The 20,023-nt window shown below is 36.0% G+C and overlaps 1 protein-coding gene across 6 annotated transcripts in view; it reads left to right on the top strand.

Annotated features, from left to right (window-relative positions):
• The window catches only part of SESTD1 (SEC14 and spectrin domain containing 1), a 166,319-nt gene that overhangs the window by 30,655 nt on the left and 115,641 nt on the right, over window positions 1–20,023 (top strand). For 5 of the 6 annotated variants that reach the window (XM_032356090.1, XM_032356089.1, XM_032356091.1 and 2 more), the window contains exons 2-3: window positions 13,534–13,613; window positions 17,448–17,556. In XM_032356090.1, the coding sequence (XP_032211981.1) occupies window positions 13,559–13,613; window positions 17,448–17,556 (164 nt within the window). In that variant the 5' untranslated portion in view covers window positions 13,534–13,558. Of the gene's footprint in view, window positions 1–9,366; window positions 9,469–13,533; window positions 13,614–17,447; window positions 17,557–20,023 lie in introns of those variants that run through there. The other variant, XM_032356086.1, reaches the window with a different exon arrangement.

Here is a 20,023-nt window from a genome sequence, read left to right as displayed (position 1 = left end):
AAGCAGCATATAATTTTGTCTTCAATCCTGATGTGATTTTTTTTTTATTTTTTTAAGGTTTTATTTGTTTGAGAAGGGGGGAGAGAGAAAGAGAGAGAGAAAGCAAGCGTGTGCACCTGAGCAAGGAGAGAGGTAGAGGGAGAAGCAGACTCCCTGCTGAATAGGGAGCCTGATGTGGGGCTCCATCTCAGGACACTGGGATCATGCCTGACCTGAAGGTAGATGCTTAATTGATTAAGCCACCCAGGCACCCCTTTTTCTTTTATTTCTTAACTGAGATTAGTCATCTCTTTTTTTTTCCATATCTTTTTGCTTTTGTCATTTTTAGGATTTTACAAATTTTTGATTCAGAGTGTTTTTTTCATATTCCAAATGCCCATTTAAAGAGATATAATTCAGTTTGGGATGTTTATTAAAGTTTCTGCTTCATTGTTGTTTGGGAGGTACGTTTCATCAGCGTAATTTTTCTGATTTCATTTTTTATAGTAGTATTATATAGATTAAGATTGGTTATTCCTCTGCATTTCTGTGAGCAAGGCTGATGTTTTTGGCGGGGGGGGGTGGTGGTGTCTTAGAATACTAAATCAAGAGTACCCTCTCTGTCACTGTAGCAAAATATAGTTTGTTAGACATCTTTATTTCTTCTTGTAGGGGAAAGGATTGAGTCTCTCAGTTGGCCTCAGTGGTAGATTCATAATAGATTGCTGGGAGGTGTAAGAATCAGTCCTAGGAAAGGGCTCTGGATGGGTGATAGGTGTGGTCTGTTTAATTTTAAGCGTTTAAGCTGGTATAATGAGCTTAAGTTAAAAGGGGGATTTAAAAAGACAATTCTGGCATATCACCCATCCGACAGACACAGAACTGCAGCTGGGCCTTCTTGAGGTACTGAAGACCAGGGTGAGATGTAAAGCAGTTTGTCACAGCTAATAAGGGACAGAGTCAGGATTTGACCCCTTGTCAGTCTGACTTTCCTCTTAATCATGAACCCCTGCTGCCTCTGCTTGTTTTCAGGAGTTCCATAAACAGTATTGAAGTCATTAAATGTGAGAAGTGCTGCTTTGTGCCTCCTACCTAAGTGGTATGCTTTGTACTAGAAGCACTGGTCACATCAAGAAGGCCCTTTTAAACTTCAATAATTTTTTTAAGCAGTCGCCATTTCTTCTCTTTTAAAAATATTTTGATTTGTTTAATTGCTGTTGTCACAATCTCACATCTAGAGTATAATATTGGGTGATGGCAGAAATTACATTGCCTCGATTATTAGAAATATTTGCTAGTGAAGGGGCGCCTGGGTGACTTAGTTGGTTAAAAAGTGTCCGACTTTTGGTTTCAGCTCAGTCTGTGGGATTGAGCCCCACATAGGGCTCTGCACTCATTGTGGAGACTGAGATTCTTTGCCCTCTGCTCTTCGCGCCTGCTTATGCATTCTCTCTTTCTAAATAAATGAAATCTTAAAAAGAAACAAAGGAAGGAAGGAAGGAAATTTTTTTTTTTTTTTTTTTGCTAGCAAAAAACTTCTTTTTGACTGTCTAGAGGAATCCCAGAGTTTCCTCTATGTTTCTTTTGTGAATTTTACAGATCAGGTAATCTGCCCAGTGAGATGTGGGTGCTAGAATCGGGAGCCATCTAAATATTGCAAGAAAGAAATAGAAGCTGGGAAGTATTTATAGTTACTAAAGTGAGAAAATGAGTTAGTTGGAGGAGGGAATGATGGTGAATATTACAGTAAAATTGAAGATATAATTCAGAAAATGGAAAAATATTCATGTTATATTTAGTGATTTTTTTTCCCAAGCGTTGAAATACAGATAATGAAAACTCACTTAGGCTCTAAAGGTAGTAAAAAGTTAAATAAGCCAGTTCTAAAAGCCAGAAGTTAGAATGGGTTACAGCATAAAGAAGGCTTTATAAAGTGCCTCTCTCCATTCATGACCCTGATGCGCCAGGTCCCAAGATGTTTCAGTAAAGGTTCCTGAACTGTGTAATTTAATATTCTGCTCAAAGTAAATGCATGCTCTATTCATAGTGCTTTGTCAAGTTTAAAATTACCTAAGCTTGTTTTCTCTTACTCTTTCTCCTGTTTCCTAATTATTCTGCCCAGTGACTCCTAAATGAGAAAGCCACGGTGGGATCATGAGAAGGGAGTTAATTCAGCAAGTATTGTGCACTGGTCATGTGCCGAGTGTTGTCCTAGGCAAATACACATATTCAAACAAATTGAACTCCATCACCTACTTTAGATTTCAGAAATAATCTTTTTGGTTCTGTTGACTATGTAGCTAAAATAAATTGATACTAAATTTGGAACTGTGCTCTCACCTGTTGAATTGTGTTGCATGCAAAACCTTTGGACTGTTTTAGGATTAAACAATATGATACTCATTCTTCACCTAAGAGATCTGCCTGTCTTGGACCAGCCACTGCTCTTCCCACATTACAGTGAATGCCTGTTGTGGACATATGCTTTTCTTAGTAATTTATTCACTTAAAAAAGAGTATGGTATGGTGATGGTGGTAGAGGGAGGGAGAGACTGCTGAGGAAGTGACCCCAGTCACAAAGAACGACCTGAAGAGACTGGAAATCAAGTTCTCTAGTGCCAACAGAACAGCAGGGACAAGGATCCAGCCTGCCTGCCTGCCTGCTTCTCTTTATCTTCTGGTTTCTGCCTCTGACAGAATTGGTCTCCTCCTCCTCAGCAGTTTTACATGAGGATCAAATATTCAGATCTTTCTCCATAAGGGGTTTAGAATATGATGATGAATATGTGAATATTTTAAAATTATGTGTAGTCTACTTCCTGTGTTTTCTTGATTTTAAAATAAAATAAAATATTGCTAAATGCAAAAAAAAATTTAAGAATTGTAGCTTCCTTTTTTACAGTATTGGTGTGTTTAAGGGTGAGTCTTTTTAATTTTATCATAGGCATTTTCAAACATACAAAAACGGAGAGAATAATAAAATGAACCACTGTTTACATATCTTCTGCTTTTGGCAGTTATCAACACATGGCCAGTTTTATTCCACGTATGCCTCTCCAATTATTGACATAAATCCCAGACATATTCCATTTGCAGATATAGAAGTATGTTATTAGAAGAGGCTCTTAACAAATAAAACCTTCATGTCATTATACTTTAAACATGAGCAGTTCTGTTCAAGAGCTATTAAAGACCTTTATTCATATTATAATAAAGGTTACTATATTAAACAAGAGCATGAGAAATAATGTTCTTAGGCCCTGGACCCAACCTTAGGTTTAAATGCTAGTTTTCTTGTTTGTGAGCTACATGACGTTGGGCAAGGGATCTTTTCTTTATTTCACTAAGCCTAGTTTCCTCAGCTGTTAAATACTGACAACACTACTTCTAACAGGATTGTTAGAAATGTTAGAAATAAATGAAGCAGTGTTGCAAAGTGATTAGGATACTGTTTTGTAAAACATTCTAGTAATGTTATTCATTGTTACTTTTTATTTGGAGGTATAAGGAAATACACAGGTTAAGTAATTGAAGATTCTACCTTTTAGGATAGGTGTTATTTTAAAGTGACTTGCATTCAATTTTAAGCCCTTGATATTTGGGCCTACAGAACAGTCTTAGTATTGTTTTAATTCAAAGGCACATTTTATACTTTTCTCAAAAGCAGTCTTGATTTGTTTTAAAATGTGATGATTCTCTAGATTGGATGTTTGTGTCCCCCCAAAATTTATATGTTGAAAGCTAATCCCCGATGTGATGATATTTGGAGGTGGGCCTTGGGAGGTGACTAGTGCTCTTATAAGCAAGACCCCAGAATGCTCCCTTGCCCTTCTTACTGTGCGAGGACACACATAGAGGATGGTCCTCTTGTGGGTCAGGAAGTGGCTTCTCAGCTTCCAGAAATGTAAGAAATAAATATCTGTTATTTGTAAGATACCCACTCTATGGTATTTTGTTATAGCAGCTTAACCAGAACTGTGAGAAATAAATTTCTGTTGTTTATAAGCCACTCAGTCTGGTATTTTTGTTCTAGCATCTCAGGCAGACTAAGACAGTTTCCTTATCAATAAAATGGAAAAGTTGGAGTGGATGCTGTCTGTGATTCTGTGATTTATAAATCTGTTAATTTTTGTATGATCTTGGGGAAATTCCCTGTACCTCACTTATCAAAAAAATAGACATGCTAACAAAGTAGTATGTTGTTGTGAGGATGAAATAATAATCTTGAACATAAAAAAAAAAGTAACAGGATGTATTGAGTTACTTAAAGATGTGGCCATTTTAGCCTTGGGAGGGAATGCTTTGGCTATGGCCTGTGATGAATCAGTGGTAGTAAGTCAGTAATTAGTGGAGGAAAGAAAATTTACCTGCTGATAGATTTATTACCTACCATCCTGGAGTATATTAAATGCTATTTTTTTTTAGCTCACCTAATCCTCAGTCCTGTGAGTTAGTTCATTGATTATGCTCATAAGAGAAACTGAAGTAATCGCCTAAGTCCCCTACTTTGTAAATGGCTGCTTTGAAGTCACACCTTGTCCCCAAGACCATGATCTTTACCATTGCACTAAACTGCCTTTTGGAAAGAATAGCTCTTTGGAACAGAATCCCATGGCAGAGAAATTTTCAGTGGGGGAAGTCTTTGCTTGGGAAAAGGTAGCTAGTATTAGTAGTCCTAATGAGGTATAAAAGAGGTGATCATTTTATAAATAGTTTTTCATATGTCTTATATTACTTTGTTCCATTGATGGTGAAGTGATATTTCAGTTAGTGGACAAGTTAAAGGGTTTGCAGTATGTTCAGTATTGCATTTGTAGTTTTGTAGTTTTACTTAAAAAAAAAATATGTTACATTACACATTATTTTTTTAAACGAGATGTTTAGTATGATGGAAAACAACTCTTACATGTTCACTGGCTTCTTTCTGCCAGGTAATACTGTAATTCCATTTTTGAGTAGTTTTCCATTGTATTAGTTAACTTAAATACTTTTAAACATTTTTTTAGTATTTTTTTTACTTTTTTCCCAGTGTGGTGTTTGGTATGTGTCTTAAATTGACATCATATAAACAACAGAACGTGGTAGTGCCAAAATCTCAGTTCATGTTTTATGTATATTTCAGTTGAACAAAAGTTCTCTTGTGAATGTATGGTATCCAACAGATAAATGATTGGATACTAAAATTAATTTTTATGCCAATTCTTTGGAATTAGGAATCCGATGATACATGTGAACCTTTGTTCAGATTCATTAGACTGTTAATATCTGGGATATTGGATTTTGTCCGAGATCATCTCCATGAAAGGCATGTATGTCTTTGCCAAGGATAGAGGAAAACCACTTTTTTCCTAGGGTAAAGGTTAAGAGAGAAGAAGTTTGGTGATTACCCAAAGAAATTCTGAGATGAAGAGAAAGGCAAGAGATACCTGTAGCAGGTAAAGAGGGTTTGAAATCTAGAAATGAGAGTTTGTGAAGTTATTATGGCTGGATGTGCTTTTTGCTTTGGTGATGGAGGGAGACCTACCCAGCAGGTGAACTCGATGGACATATTCATTGCCCTGGTGAAGGAAGTGGTCCAGGTTTCTTGGAGTTCAGGAAGACTGAGATGCAGAAACTGTGCTGGTAAAGAGCTTATCTAAGATCTTTGGAAACATGTAAAGAGTCTTTAGCCATGGGCTACTCTATAGCTGGGGAGGCCAGAAATATCTACCTTCCTGGGATTCTTCAATCCTGATTCATTTCACTAAAACAGTATTCCCTTTTCCTTCACCTCACTTTTGGTGAAGAAGCAGCCAGACTCCTGAGTGTATCACTACACAGACAAGAGGAACCAAAGATTTGAAAAATTTATGCAGTTGAGGAATTTTTAAAGTTGGACTTTCAAAAAATGGAGGTTTACAGCTGCTAAGGGTTTGATAGAATAGCTGGAGTTGTGGAGAAATCTTTAAGGAACTGACTTCCCTTTGTTTCTTGACCTTCTGATATTTTCATAGCAAACTCAAAATATTTCTCTTTCTAACCTTTCTTCCTTTTTTCCTCCCTTACTGAATAAACTAGGTCCTGATGCAGTTTTATTATAGAAATTATAGTTTTGGCTAGTTGTATATTATGGTGCAAGTTTATTGTTATTAATATAATAATATTTATATTAATTATGGTAATTAATATAATTAATATATATTACATAGCATACGTATAATAAAATTAATGATAATTATTATTTAATCACTTTTATTTAAAATCTATTAAAAAGTGTTCTTTCATTTAGAATTGTCAATACTATGGCAAAACTAGATTAATAATCATCCTGGCATAATGAAAAATTACATAAATTTTTAACTCTTGATCTGCTTCACTGTTGTATTATTGTAAATCTGGATAAATTTATTTCTGTATAATTTCATATATGGATATGTAGAGTGATATATCTAGTATCTATATGTGTGCTTGCTTATTTTCATCCCCGAGATTGCTTTTATGTCATAACAACAGTTGAAGGTATTTCTAATCTGAATTTAAGGACAGCTGTAGTATTTCTTCTGGAAATGTAGGCTAAGGAGCCAGCATTCTGATTTTGTTCATCGCCATTATGTGTCTACATGATGTAGACTTATTAGAGATGATTTAGTTAGCCTTAGGCTATCCTAATGGGTTTTCACTGGTTGTTAAAGCTCTTTGAAGAATCTAACTAAATTTTCCAAATAAACTGGTTGATTTATATTTATTGAGAGAGGAGTTCCAGTACACCCACTCATATCATCAATTACAATCTGTTATGAAGTGTAATTTGCCCAGTCTTGATTAAAAGGCTTGCAAGTCTCTTTCCCTGACACTCAGCACATCCTCTGCTGCCCTCTAATGGCTGCCCATTGGTAGCATCATTGTTGTCCCTCTAACTGCCATCATGGACCTGCATTTCTCCAGCATCTAGCAGTTTAGTTTATATGCCTCCTGGATCTGTGAGAGACTGTCCCAGTAGAGAGAAACTGGGAAGAGCTTCTTTGAAGGAAAAGCATGCATATATGATCCGATGATTGCTCCACACTTGGGGTGATGTTAATATTTGTAGGGTGTTTGTTTTATATATTTCTTTATTTGTTCATTTATTTATACATTCATTTATTAGATAGTTTTTGAATGCCAGGTCTATCACCTGGTGTTGCCTAGATCTATTAGGTGCTCATTATAGTTTTGTTAAATGAGGAATGAATGAGTGAGTAAATACAAAGATAAATCAGAGAAGATCTCTGGCCTTGGGGAGACACATACCAATTTACCTATTTGGCTGTTCCAGTTTTCCTCTTTTAATGCTCCAAGATCTTGGGAGAGATGTTCAAAGTAGAAGATGGATACAAATAATAGTTGAAACTTAGCCTCCTTTATATATCTAATTCTCAGAATTCATCATCTCTAATTGTAAAGGGCTCTGTTTAATTTGCTTACTTTGTTTATTTATTTATTTTCCCACTCATATGATGTGGTTAGAGTAGTGAAACTCATAGAGAGAGAGAAGAGAATGGTTGCTTCTTTTCTTGTTTGAGAATATGATCCACTCAGGTATATATATCTGAGTTAATATATTAACTATATATATTATATATAATATATTAATATATTAAAGTTGTGAAAAATAATGGTCTGTATCTATCTTATTGGAGAAGAGCATGAACAGATACCTCTGTGTTATATAACATTTTATTGTGGTGATGGTATTGGGTGATTATATTTTGCAAGATTTTCCTTTGTCTTTTGTGTTTTGCACTTTAACTATTTTGTGAGATAGAAGATAACCAGAGATAGGCAATTTTTTTTTACATGGCTGTGCTAATGAGTTGAAAAATCTAAAACAAGTAACTTTTGAAAAACTATTTAATTGGAACTAGTAGTACAGTAATTATTTTCATTACCCATCTCCTTTGTGATGAGGACAATGAAAAATTGGTGGGAAGCAGATTCTAGAAGGATAAACATCACAGCTTTCTTTTTTCTTAATTTTTCTATTTTTTAAAGTTTTGTGGTTTTTTTTTTTTTGAGAGAGAGAGTGAGTGGAAGTGGTAGGAGGGTTAGAGGGAGAGGAAGTGAGAGAATCTTTTTAAAAATTGTTTTATTTAAATTCAATTTAGGTAAGTTATACTGTATTATTTGTTTCAGGGGTATTAGTAATTCATCAGTTGCATACAACACCCAGTGCTCACCATATCAAGTCCTTCATTAATGCGCATCATCTAATTACCCCATTCCCTCCATCCACCTTCCCTCCAGCAACCCTCAGTTTGTTAACTGCAGTTAAGAGTCTCTTGTGGTTTTCCTCCCTCTCCGTTTTTATTTTATTTTATTTTTCCTCCCCTTCTTCTACGTTGATCTGTTTTGTTGTAAGTTCCACATATGAGTGAAATCATATGGTATTTGTCATTTTCTGACTGATTTCACTTAATATAATACCCTCTAGTTCTATCCACGTCATTGCATATGGCAAGATTTTATTCTTTTTGATGGCTGAGTAATATTCCATTGCATATCTAGGTAGATAGATAGATAACACATCTTTATCCATTCAGGTGTTGAAGGACATCTGGGCTCTTTCTATAGTTTGGCTGTTGTGGACATTACTGCTATAAACATTGGGGTGCACATGCCCCTTAGAATCACTATGTTTGTACCCTTTGGATAAATACCTAGTAGCTCAATTGCTAGGTCATAGGGTAGTTCTATTTTTAACTTTTAGAAGAACCTCCATACTGTTTTCCAGAGTGGCTGTACCAGTTGGCATTCTCACCAGGTCTGTAAAAGGGTTCCCTTTATTCCCCATACTTGCCAACATTTGTTGTTTCCTGACTTACTAGTTTTAGCCATTCTGACTGGAGTGAGGCGCTATCTCATTGTGGTTTTGATTTGTATTTTTCTGATGATGAGTGATGTGGGACATTTTTTCATGTGCCTATTAGCCGTAAGAGAGAATCTTAAGCGCAGGCTCCACACCCAGTGTGGAGCCCAGGGTGGGGCTTGATCTCAAGAACCTGAGATCATGGCCTGACCCGAAATCAAGAGTCAGACACTTAACCAGCTGAGCCACCTGGGTAGGTGCTTCATCGGCTTTCATTTCTTGGCTGCTTTACATTTTATCCATGAGGTCATTTGAAGTGGCCTACACACCCAAAAGCCTTTATTTCTCATTAAGCTACTTTTTCATCACTATCAACATGTTCTTAGAAAAAAAAAATTCTTTGTATTTTCTCAAAATGGGATGGTTCTACAAAGTAATGGAAAGTTTGGATAAAACATCCATCTCTCAGGAGACAGTGACAAAAAATAAGATTGCTTCTGGATATCATAGTGTGTCAAGGTAAATCTAGACTGGAGACTAAGACCATCTGTCTTTTTCACTTTAAGTATATGGAGAATAATACAATGGTGAAAAATTTGGCCTTGTCTGCACACAATCAATAACCTGACTTGCAAAGCTTGGATAACACGGATACTACTTTAAAGGTCAGCTGCAGTTATCATTTCTTATGACTCTTGGAATCCTAGGAATTCCATATATTCTTTTCTCTTGGGTACTGGTTAATTAGGTTTTATTGTGGCAATGGTTTAAACCTTAGTGTTGATGGACATTTTCAGTCAGAATAAATGGCAAAAGATTTTTAAAAAAGCATTAAATGATGGCAGATACTACTAAACTTTGAATTACAGTTTTGCTTCCTATACCAGGCAAGTTTCTCTATTGACTAAATGAGAAGGGTATTCTAGCTAACTTAAGCAGAAAAGGAATTTATTGGAAGGATGTTATATAACACACAGAATTGATAAGAATCATGGAGAAATAGACTCAGAAAATAGGAAGGAACCAAAAAGACAGTTGAGAATTGGTTTGTGCTTATGCCAAAGGGAAAGTTTGATTAGAAAGCCCGTTCTGTTTCTATGACTAAGTTGTTCCTGCATTTGTATTACCTCTTCAAGGTTGAAATTACTTCGTGGCTGCATCCCACTGACTACCTAGAGCAGTAGTTCTCTTGTTTCCAGCTTATTCTCTTGGGTCAAAACTTTTTGTAACAATTCTTGTATCACTTGGCATTTGCACTGTTGTTTGTGGAAGCAGTGGTAGGCAAAAGTTACAGCACCTAGCATGAATTAAGACAGCACATATGTATATATCCTGTATATATAGGATACACATATGTGTATGTGTATTAATTTTGTATATAGTCTAGAGCTCCATCTTTCTCATTTGGCCAAATGTCACTGGATATTTTCAGAGCTATTTTACCAGTAAGTTGATAATGTAATGTGAGAATATCATTATGGAATATATTGCCTGGGTGTGAATCCTAACTTCCCCACTTAACTAGCTGTGAGATGCTGGGCAATGTTTAAGTTGTCTAAGCTCCAGTTACTTCTTCTGTAAAATGGGGATGATGATACTTACCACATAGAAAAATTGTGAGGATTAAATAAGTTAATACAAATAAATTATTTAGAACAATGCATGGTTTATGTAAATATTAGGTGAATATTAATTTTCATTATCATTTTGATTATTGTGGGGAAGAAAAATTTTTCTCTGCCTCTGAAGGTTCTTTTGCTCTAAGTTTTTTTTTTTAAGATTGTATTTATTTATTTGAGAGAAAGAGAGCACAAGCAGGGGGAGTGGCAGAGAAAGAGGGAGGAGCAGGCTCCCTGCTGCAGGTGGGTCTTGATCCCAGACCCTGGTATCATGACTTGAACCAAAGTCAGATGTTTAACTGACTGAGCCACATAGGCGCCCTGGAACTAGTCTGAGAATTAAATTCACATGAGACAGATTGACAGAAGAAAATCAAATTAATTACCTATAGGGAATCCACATAATTATGAGATTCTAAAGACAGGCAGGCAAAATGAGATATATATGTCATCCTGAACTTAGGAGAAAGGGGTAGGAAAACAATTCACAGGAAGATGAAAAAGAGTAAATGTTTGGTAAACAAATGTTAGGCCCTATAGCAACTGTAGGAACAATAAGCTATAGAGAGAACTTAATCAAAGATCAAAATTGCTTAAGTTCCTCAAGGTCTACTGCCCTGAGTTCATATTTTAATGCGGTTTATCTACAGTGATTGATAGCTCTCTCTGGAGCAAGTCCTTTATTTGAATTCACTTAGGCAGTTAGGGGGAAGGTCAGAGTTTCTAATTATGTCTTTTGGGCCTTGATTATTTTTGTTTTTAACTCAAAAATATCTGAATGTCCCAGTGACTTGTCTGGGGGCAAATAACTCACTCTGAACCCCCACATTATCTCATTTTCAAATCTGGTCTCTGATAAGGTGGTCACAAGAGAGGGGACCGTAGATATGAATCTGAGCTCTCTGGTTTTTGTAGAGCTGGGTAACTGACTCCTCAGGTTAGGGTCTTGACCTGCAAGTATGAACTACTGATTTAATTTAATTTAATTTTTATTTGAGATAGAGTGAGAGAGAAAGAGTGAGAGAGCACAAGTTGGGAGAGGGGTAAAGGGAGAGGGAAAAGCAGGCTCTCCATTGAGCAGGGACCCTGATGTGGGGCTTGATCCCAGGACCGTGGGATCATGACTTGAGCGAAAGGCAGATGCTCAACCGACTGAATCACCCAGGTGCTCCTGCTACTTGTTTTAGATTTAAAATGTATAATGTGAGCTTTTCCATCACATTTCCTACTAGTTGTATGTCAGCAGCGGCTAATGTAGAACAAAAATGAACAAATTGCAAACAAATATTCAAGAATAAAACTTGAGAAAAATCTATCCTATTTAGTTTGATAGCAATTTTTTTCTTTGTAGACAGGTACAAATAATGGTGATTTTTTTTTTTAGTTGTATATATAGAAGCTGTAAAATAATATATTTCTTTAAGTAATCTTGTTTAATTAGTGATTATTTGACAAATATTAGGATCACATCTTTTTTTGTTAATATCTGAGGTTTTTTTTCCTTAAAAGACTTTTTTTTTCTAGGGTAGGGCTATGACTTGAGTTTTTAGCTCCAGCTAATAACACAGTATCTGTAATGGGATAAGTTCATAGCAAATTTTTGTTGAATAAGTAATATATTTTCATTTGGAGTCACATTTTCTACTCTGCTTGAAAATTATTTTCAAGAGAGTGTGCTTTGTGGTGACTATGGTTTATAATACTATACTGCATATTTGAAATTGCTAAGAGAATAGGTCTTAAAAGTTGTCATAAGAAAAAAAATTTTGTAACTATGTATGGTGACTGATGTTAACTAGACTTATTGTGATAACTTTGCAATATATGTAAATAGTGAATCATTATGTCCACTTGAAACTAATATAGTGTTACATGTCAGTTATATCTCAATTTTAAAAAAGGAGGCTGTTAAAATTCACTAAATGCAAAGCAAATTCATGGAGTATTGCAGGGAGCTGTCACTATATTGTGATGGTGGGTGGGTGTGAGGTGGGATGGGGAAGGAAGAATAAAATGTGCTGGAGAATACATCTCAGATGTGTAGTTAAGTATAGGTGGATAATAATAATTGAAACTTTGATTTTTTTTTTTTTTTTTTTTTTTGCTTTGTTTTAAATGGCCTGCTCTCCTCAAAATCCTATTTTAATAGTATATGGGGCTGGCCAAGTCTCCAGATGCCTACGCTGTTAAAGCTCCCTTTCAAGGGAAACTGTCTTGTCCTTAGGCCTTGCTGTGTGGATAGTCCCATTTTGTATTTAGGCATAACCCCTCTCTCTGTGGCCAAGTGAATACTAGAAAACGAAACCAAGAACAGTGAATTATAGCTTGATAGGAGATCAGCTGGGTTAATCAGATCTTTCCCTGGAGATTTAAAAAAAAATTCATGTTGTGGAGAGACGGAGATAATTAACAGTGGCGAAAAAAGTTGAAACAGTATATTAGGAAATATCTTGAGGTAAACATGAGGATAAGAAGTGATATGGAGAAGCAAAAATATGAGAAATTAGGAATAGCTATTTAATAGTGCAATGGAAAGAGTCAGATATTTGGAATTAAGCTGTATAATTAAGGAGGAGAGCAATAGAGAAAAGATTGCCTCTTTGAGTAATTGATTCATTCCTTTATTCAGCAAGAATTATTGAATTACTACTGTTCTACCCCAAGAGTACTGCTCCGGAGAAGAGTTAAGTCAGTGGGGCACCTTGCTGGTCGGTAGAGCATGTGCCTTTTGATCCCAGGGTCCTGAGTTAGAGCCCCATGTTGGGTATGGAGCCTGCTTAAAAAATAAAAAAACAAAAAACAATAACAAAAAGAGTTAAGCCAGTGATTCTCAACTGGCTGTGATTTTTGCCTACCAGAGTATTTGGCAATGTCTATAGAGACATTTTGGTTGTCACAGCCTGGAAGAGGGAGTGTTGTTTGTATTCTAATGAGTAGAGGACAGGGATGCTGCTAAACACAATGCCCAGAACAATTCTTATAAAAAAAAAAATCTGACTCAAAATGTTAGTAATGCTGAAATTGAGACTCCCTGGGATAAGCCATCATAAGTATGTATTTCACAGAATAGTTACTTTCTTGTAGTTAACATTTACCTTTCTTTGTTTTCAGAAGTGAGGACATTTACTGGAATAAAATGGAGGCCTCAGTAATACTACCCATTCTGAAGAAAAAACTTGCATTCCTTTCAGGTATGCTTTCTTCTTAAAACTGGAAGTGTTTGATATATAAATTTGTTTAAACTTTTTCCTTTGGTAAGTTCAACAGAAATGCATTTTTCTGTGAAGGTTTCATTTCAGAGATATTTCTGAGACCTCTGTTAATCAGAGTGGATAGCTGTGTGCAAGCCACCTCTGTCACTGTTGGTACTTGGCAGTACAATATTTACTCTGTAATTGATTAAAATGACCTCTGCAAGGTAGATGTCATATCTTTTTATATAAAAATGAAATAATATGGGCCAAGAATAATTGACTAACCAGCACCTAAGTAATTGTTTTTGAAATATAGAATTAGTTTTTATGATATCCTGCATCATAGCTTTTGTCTTCCATCTTCCTGTGAGATAGTTTCAGTGCAGTAGGAGTAGTTAGGAAATACCAGTTACATGGTTTTCACTTTTTACTCTTCGAATTGGTTTATACAGGCTTGAATTTTTCTCTGGCTATTAACTTAAAGTGTGTATTAGCTAAGAATGGGAGAGAAGCTGAAAGATACTTTATTAGTTGCAGGGTACTTCAGGTATAGTGATTATCTGGAATTAAGGATCATTGAGTAAATGATATCATTTGCATATGCTTTAGAATAGGTAATATGGCCTGCCTATTTAGAGTTACTTGGACTTTTTTTTATCTTGCTTTTTATTTCTTTTTTACTTTGGATCCTATCATAATTGTCTTGATCATTATGCTACCAACAATCTTTTTTAAAAATTATATTGTATCTCTGAATTGCTATGTTTTTCTAGTGCAGATTATAAAGGACAAAATAAGATATTGAATTCCATTAGAATTCTTGTTTCCTTATTTAATGTATTTTCTTTTTTCTTTCTTTCTTTTTTTTTTTGGTAAGATTTTATTTATTATTTGACAGAGTCACAGTGAGAGAGGGAACAAAAGCAGGGGGAGTGAGAGAGGGATAAGGGAGCTTGCTTAGCAGGGAGCCAGGTGCAGGGCTGAATCCAAGTACCCTGGGATCTTGACCTGAGCTGAAGGCAGATGCTTACTGACAGAGCCACCCAGGCATCCCTGTATTTCCTTTTTTAAAGAACAACTTCTTTCCTTACCAGTTGATGCTGATGTTTTTTCCATTCTTTTCTGATATTAATGGTGTTACAGGAAACATTCTTATTCATCGTTCATGCACTTTGTACAAGTTCAGCAGTATAGATTCCCATGTAAGTGGAGCTGTTAAAGAGAATTTACATTTAAATTTATGTTAGGTTTTGTCAGATTACCCTCTAAGAGTATTTCAATTTCTGTTTCTCCCACCAGTGTAAGAAAATGCCTTTTTGCCCACACTGTTGCTGTGTGGATATTATTCTGTAATTTTTATCATTGACATATTTTCATCTTTATGATACTTATGTATGTGCAGCATTTCATTCTGTTGGACATATCTACTTTTTTTAAAAAAAATTTTTATTAACATGTAATGTATTATTAGCCCCAGGGGTACAGTTCTGTGAATCGCCAGGTTTACACACTTCACAGTACTCACCATAGCACATTACCTTCCTCAATGTCCATAACCGCACTACCCTCTCCCTACCTCCTTCCCCCCAGCACCCCTCAGTTTGTTTTGTGAGATTAAGAGTCTCTTATGGTTTGTGTCCCTCGTGATCCCATCTTGTTTCATGTATTCTTTTCCTACCCCCAAATCCCTGACGTTGCCTCTCAGCTTCCTCATATCAGGAAGATCATATGATAATTGTCTTTCTCTGATTGACTGATTTCGCTAAGCATAATACTCTCTAGTTCCATCCACGTTGTTGCAAATGGCAAGATTTCATTTCTTTTGACGGCTGCATGGTATTCCATTGCCATATCTACTTTTTTTTTTTTTTAAGATTTTATTTATTTATTGGACAGACAGAGATCACAAGTAGGCAGCGAGGCCGGCAGAAAGAGAGGGGGAAGCAGGCTCCCCGCTGAGCAGAGAACCCAGTGTGGGACTTGATCCCAGGATTTTGAGACCATGGTAGCCGAAGGCAGAGACTCAACCCACTGAGCCCCCAGGCGCCCCCATATCTACTTTTTAAAAAACACATTTTATTTATTTATTTAGAGGGTGTGGGTGTGTGTGCACATGTGCAAGGGTAGGGGGAGAGAGTCCTTGAGCAGACTCCCTGCTGAGGATGGAGCCAGTCTCCAGGCTTGATCTCAAGACCCTGAGATCATGACCTGAACTGAAACCAAAAGTCAGTTGCTTAACTGACTGAGCCACCAAAGCACCCTAGCCATATCTACCTTGAAGATCTTTTTTCTCTTGGCTTTTTCTTTTACTCTAGTAATTATTTTATTGTTCCTTAGTGAAGGCTGAGGACAGGAGGTTAAATGTAGTTCTGTATGTTAGAACTGTTCTCTGAAGACAAATGCACAGTGGGTCAGGATGCTGCAGTACAGATATGAACCTTTTTTGCACATTTAGTTTAATGTAGGCGTAAAACTTAGCAGTTTTTGACTAACAAATGAAATTTTCCTTAGCCATACTTCTTGACTTTCTCTATTGACTATTAATTATATCAACCCATAATTTTCACCTTTTTTAATAATAGAGAAAAACTTTTCAAACCAAAATCATTTCAGGGATTCAGCTTGAAAACCATGGGTGCAATCCATTTAAAAAACAAAAAACAAAAAACAAAAAACTTGAACAAAAACTGTAAGTAGTTGAAGTCACTATTGATTATCTATTAAGTTGAACCATTTGAAATTACATTTATTCATATTACACAGACTGGTTGAATGTCATTCATTTATAAGTTTAGCCTAATAAAAAGAAGATTGTCTGTGGTTGGTCCATCATGAATTGCCCTCTTGTCACTCAAAGGATTTGTTTTTTTCACTTCACGGCTTTCAGTTTTTAGTGATAGATTTCTAGAGATCATATAAATTTTTTACCTTTAGTATTTACTGTTTCTTAAGCTTCTGAAATTGCCAGAAATGTCAGTTGGGTCAGAGAATGGACATCAGTGTCAAAGCTAGTCACATGGGGAATTTTCACAGAAGATATGTGTGTATAAAAGTATTAGTTAGATTTTAATGCCTATGGAAGATTGAAGAGGGCTTGAGCATCCACAAAATGCGAGTATAGTCTACTGCCTGGCTTTCAGGCTTCCACAGCAAGGTCCCATGTGCTCTTCACAGCTGGGCAGAACTTTCTTTCTTGCCTCCTGAATGCAGAAGTCCTGTCTGACCTCTATGAGTTCACTCAGATCATTCCTCATCACAGAATATTCTAATACTCTTAACTTGGTTTATAAATTCTACCCATTTTTCTTGTCTTAACTTTTCTACGAAGCTTTTCACCTTTATCACAGCTCTTATCATTTTCTCATTTTCTGAATCCTTTTTTATAATACTTTATATGTATTATACAACACAGCCTAGCAGATAAACTTATATTTCATACTGTTATTTCTTATGATGTAAAGCCTTTCTTCCTGGGTTGATTGGAAATTTACTTTACTTGTAAATGCTTATAGTGCTAGGTGTACAGTAGGAGCTCGATGAATTGATTACATTAAGAAGCAGCCTGAATGAAGAAAATTAAACAGAATGATAATAGCTGTGCTTAAGTGAAGTTTTCATGGATGAATTTTTTTCTCTTATTCTTTCTAAATTTGGTATAATTTTTCTATACTACTATAAACATTTACAATGTATAAAATAAGCAGCAATTAGATAGTTCTATTTACTTATATCTTAAATACTATTTGTTTTAGTAGCATTGGACCCAAACATATTTATTTAGTGCTTCAATATCTATTACATGTTGTATTTATGTCTTTTTTTTTCTAATAGGAGGAAAGGACAGACGGAGTGGCCTCATTCTGACAATTCCATTATGCCTGGAACAGACAAATATGGACGAGCTGAGTGTTACCTTAGACTACCTACTCAGCATTCCAAGGTGACTCTGCAGGTGTTTTTTAAAAAGCTTGATATGTTATTGTTCACTTATTAATGTTTTCTGTTATTAAGGTGTATGTTGCTATGTCACCTGCTTTTATTAGTGAAATTATAATTAAAAACACTAGAATCAGTCTTTTCTGATACAACACCAAATAAAAGAATTATTGTATGCTTTTAAGTCACTGGATAATGTGATACAGATTTCCAAAATGTATGCATTGTCAACTTTTAAGGAACACAAAGACTGAGCATCTATGTACCATGCAACTTGAGAAAACACAGAGAAGTGAATTTGGTAGAAAGCATCTTTTATTTAAATAGCTATTTCACTATATAGATATAAATCTGTAAGTTTATACACTGAGTAAAGGCTATTAGGAGTTCAAAGCATTTTCATTTTTTTTTTTTTAAAGATTTTTATTTATTTATTTGACAGAGAGAGATCACAAGTAGGCAGAGAGGCAGGCAGAGAGAGAGAGAGGAGGAAGCAGGCTCCCTGCTGAGCAGAGAGCCCGACGCGGGACTCGATCCCAGGACCCCGAGATCACGACCCGAGCCGAAGGCAGCGGCTTAACCCACTGAGCCACCCAGGCGCCCCATCAAAGCATTTTCATTTTAAAAAAATGCAAAAAATGTTTATGTTTTAATCGAAGATCCTTGGAGTTTGTATTTCTTGGGTGAAGACAGACAGACTTTTCTTTTTGCTTGAGCTTCCCCATCACTTCAAAAACAAAAATAAGCTCCTTCCCCAACCTCCTCTTTTATATGTGATATTTGGAGGCTGAAGTCTGACTGTGTGTTAGAATCATCTGGAGATTTTTTTTTTTTTTTTTTTTTTAAAAATTCTAATGCTCTTGAGAGACTCTGATTGTATTGTTCCTGGGAAGTCTGCTCATCAGATGTTTTAAAAAAAAATTCTTTAGTGGGGTGCCTGGCTGGCTCAGTTGGTGGAACATACAACTCTGGATCTTGGGGTTGTGAGTTCAAGCCTGACATTGGGTGTAGATATTACTTAAGATCTTTAAAAAAAAAATCCTTGGGGCTCCTGGGACCCTCAGTTGATTAAGTATCTGACTCTTGATTTTGGCTTGGATCATAATCTCAGGGTCCTGGGATCAGGCCCTGTGTCGGGCTCCATGCTAAGTGTGGAGTCTGGTTGGGATTCTCTTTCTCCCTCGGCACTCCCTCATCCCTCTGTTCATTTTGAGTAAATTCTTTTTAAAAAAATCCTTTACAAACCTTTAAGCTTCCCAGATAATTCTTATTTACAATCAGATTTGCAAGCCACTGCAATAAAGAATGAGAATGAGGACAGACTTTTTTGTTTGTAAAATATAGAGGTGGTAAAAGGAACAAAACTCTCTTATATAATGCTCTTAAGCTCCAGATAATGAATTTTAAACATTTTAGTCAGAACAGTTCTTTGTATTCTTCCCATATTTGCATTATTGGTACAATAGATTATTTCATCTTAAGCCACTTTGCCGAGAACAGGGTTAAAACTATATTTTAGAACCACTGACTTTAATCATACCTGCTTCCAGTATTGGCCTGTAATTTAATGATTCTCTTGCTGATTGGTTTTTCTATGTTGGGGAAATAGATGTCTTCAAGTGAGAATTTTCAATTTTCTTTTTTTACTTTCTGGAAAGGAAAGTTAGCAGAACTGACAGTGTGTTAGTATTTTTTTTTTTTTTTTAAAGATTTTATTTATTTATTTGACAGAGAGAAATCACAAGCAGATGGAGAGGCAGGCAGAGAGAGAGGCAGGCAGAGAGAGAGGAAGGGAAGCAGGCTCCCTGCTGAGCAGAGAGCCCGATGCGGGACTCGATCCCAGGACCCTGAGATCATGACCTGAGCCGAAGGCAGCAGCCACCCAGGCGCCCCAGTGTGTTAGTATTTAGTAACCTTCCTAATCTACTATGAGCTGAATGCTGATTTGTATTATTCACCATTAAATAACTATTTCTAGGTAAATGATACCAGCTGGAGTACAGCTAACAAATTCTAAAAAAGTTTGTGTGATTCATAGATGGTTACATGTGGTAACCATCTATGAATTAGAGGCCATCTGAACCAACTGCCTTATTATGTAGACGAGGGAATTGAGACTCAGGTTATAGTTACTTACCCAGGATTACACAGCTAATTAGTAGTAGAGCTGAGGCTAGAATCTGTCATTGCTGATACCAATCCAGAGCTCTTAATATTTCAAATGACTAGAGTTTAGTATAGTTGAATCTTAGGTGAGGTGAGGTTAGGTTCTGAAGTTGGAATGTGCTATGCAAATTACTGACGGTCAAAATTATCCATGAAAAATGCCTAAGTAAGGATTAGAGATTAGAGACTTACAAACTGTTTTTTTCATGAACATGCTAGTTTTCCTAGCATGGACACTGGAGAAATGTGTCACTGAGGCTACGTTCCAGAAGACACATTCAGCTTGTGATTTAGTTTGTAATAAA

This window comes from Mustela erminea, chromosome 8, assembly GCF_009829155.1.
Source record: "Mustela erminea isolate mMusErm1 chromosome 8, mMusErm1.Pri, whole genome shotgun sequence".
Taxonomy (NCBI): Eukaryota; Metazoa; Chordata; class Mammalia; order Carnivora; family Mustelidae; genus Mustela; species Mustela erminea.
Note: the sequence above shows the minus strand (reverse complement) of the source record. Positions and strands in the feature narration are given on the sequence as shown.